Source organism: Nothoprocta perdicaria, unplaced genomic scaffold, assembly GCF_003342845.1.
Source record: "Nothoprocta perdicaria isolate Ctin4 unplaced genomic scaffold, notPer1 scaffold_208, whole genome shotgun sequence".
In the NCBI taxonomy this organism is placed as follows: Eukaryota; Metazoa; Chordata; class Aves; order Tinamiformes; family Tinamidae; genus Nothoprocta; species Nothoprocta perdicaria.
In genome coordinates, this window is record NW_020455294.1 from 464,176 (window position 1) to 466,276 (window position 2,101).

General features: G+C 62.1%; 1 protein-coding gene across 1 annotated transcript in view; it reads right to left on the reverse strand.

Annotated features, from left to right (window-relative positions):
- Positions 1–868, reverse strand: part of ZIC5 (Zic family member 5) — a 9,261-nt gene extending 8,393 nt beyond the window's left edge. Inside the window, exon 1 of the mRNA XM_026038332.1 lies at positions 770–868. Within this exon, the coding sequence (XP_025894117.1) occupies positions 770–868 (99 nt within the window). The remainder of the gene's footprint in view (positions 1–769) is intronic.
- Between the last annotated feature and the right edge of the window lie 1,233 nt (positions 869–2,101).

The following is a 2,101-nucleotide window of genomic DNA, read 5'->3' on the forward strand; positions in this document are numbered from 1 at the left end:
GGGAGGAGAGGGGGAGGAGGGGGAGGAATTCCTTTCCTTTAGAAAATAAATGAGTGAGCAGCTGCGGGGGGAGGCCCCGCCGCACATGCTCGGGAGGCAGCAGTTTTGGAGCCCGCTCCGGACCGCCCCGTCGGGGCAGCCGCGCTGCGCAGCTCCGAGCGATCGGGGGTGTCCCCGTAACCCGCCCTCGCCCAAGCGGCTCCCAGCGCCTTTCCTGCAGCGAGGACATAACGGGAGCGAAATTGCCACGCTGGCAGAGACGACAACAGCCTCCCTTAAAGCCTGGGGGAGCCCGGGTGGGGGTCCCCTCACCCCCCTAAAAAATAGATACAGCTAAACCCCCGTGCCTACACATACATGTAGGTCAGGATTTGGCCCCCGAACCCAATAGGGGCGGAAGGGGGCGCAGGGTCCCCCCTCCAGGCACCTGCGGAGAGGAGCCCCCCCACACACCCCCGACGGGGCTCCGCGCTCGTCTGGACSTACCGGGGGGCGCGGGCCCGTGGGGCCGTGAGGAGGGGAGCGGGGCAGAGCAATCCCGGGAGGATAAAAGCGGCTGCTTGGTGGTTGTGTTGGGCAGTAAAAACTTTTCATCTCCCATTAATGTACATACATACACTTAGACATATATATAAAAAAGTATATGTTATATATGATATAACAATGCATATAATGTGTCGTATATAATGTATTTTTACTTTTATATAGTATATGCATAGTATATATAAAGCAAGGATATATACGTATATATATGCACTGTATAACAAACACGGCTATAGGCGCTCTGCGGTGCCGTCCCCGCGGGCAGCCCCCGGTAGGCGCCGCGTGGCGTGAGCCTGTCATCGATTCCATACGTCTTAATTCGCATATATGTCGCCCCCCCACAGCCAGTCCCTCGTTTATGAGCGGCTRTAAAACAGAGGAGAAAAATATTTTCCAGCCGCACAGGAAGGGGTTGATCCGGCGCTCCCCGAGAAGGGAGGTGAAAACGCGCCCGTTTTTGCGACTCACCGCCCACGCCCGGGAGCGTTTGGGGCGATTTCGGCCGGTGCCGGGTGGGGGAGGCCGCGAGGGGCCGCGTCCCGCCGCTCTCCTCCCGCCGCCCGTTCAGCGCCGTCGGGGCTGCCGGCGTGCGCCGCAAACGCTCGCGAACGGCAGCGTTTCAAAACGCTCCGCTTTCCCCCCGCCCCGTCCTTGCTAAGCCCGCGGCTGCAGCTGCCACCCTGGCCTTGGGGAAGAGGGGCGATCCGAGGGTTTGGGATCCTAGGGGAAACTCCATGGGGGCCCCCGTCCTGCCAGCGTCTGTCACGGGGACACACAGGCAGAGCCAGGGCTGTGTCCCCAGCTCGGTCCCCTCCTGGCTGCGATGGGCCAGGGATCCTAAGGATAAATAGCCGTAAACGTCCCCTGCTCCCAGAAAGCGGCGTTTCTCGCCGTCTCACGCAGCTACACGGCACCGGGAGGGCTCGGGCCGGTAGCGCCAGGGACTGGCCGCGCCTGACGGGGCCTCTCGGCCCGTCAAAGGTGTTCCCGGCCCGTGGACAGCGCCGCGCGTGTCTGCCCGGCCGGCCGCCCGGCACACGCGGACACGGGCAGAGGCGGCCTCTGGAAACCCGGKCCCAACTTTGCCCCGGGTTTTGTCTCTCCCCGCTCCATCCGCCCGCACCTCTCCCCGCAGCCCAACGCCACCGTTGGAAGAAGCCGTTGAGATAAATCAAACAGTGACACTTTGACGGCTTTACTTGTCCAAGCAATATGGTAACCATATGGCACTGTTATTTATGAGTGACAGCCTAAATTGTATTACAAAGTCCGGCGCGCCCTATAGCGAAGGCTCCGCGCTGCCCCCAACGTCCCCATTGCGGGCGGGTGGCGATAGTGACGCCCCCGCCGAGCCYCGTGGCCGGAGGGGGAGCTACGCGCCCCACGAAAGCCGCGCAACGGGGCGCGCAAAGTGCGCGGGGGCGCCCGGCCGCGGATCCCGCGCGCCCCGCAGGCTCCGCACCTCCTTGCGCCGCGGCCCTGCCCGGCGTGTGGCAGCGCTATTATTGTTATTTATTATTATTTTGTTTTGCTAAGTGCCACTGAGGGATCAATAAAT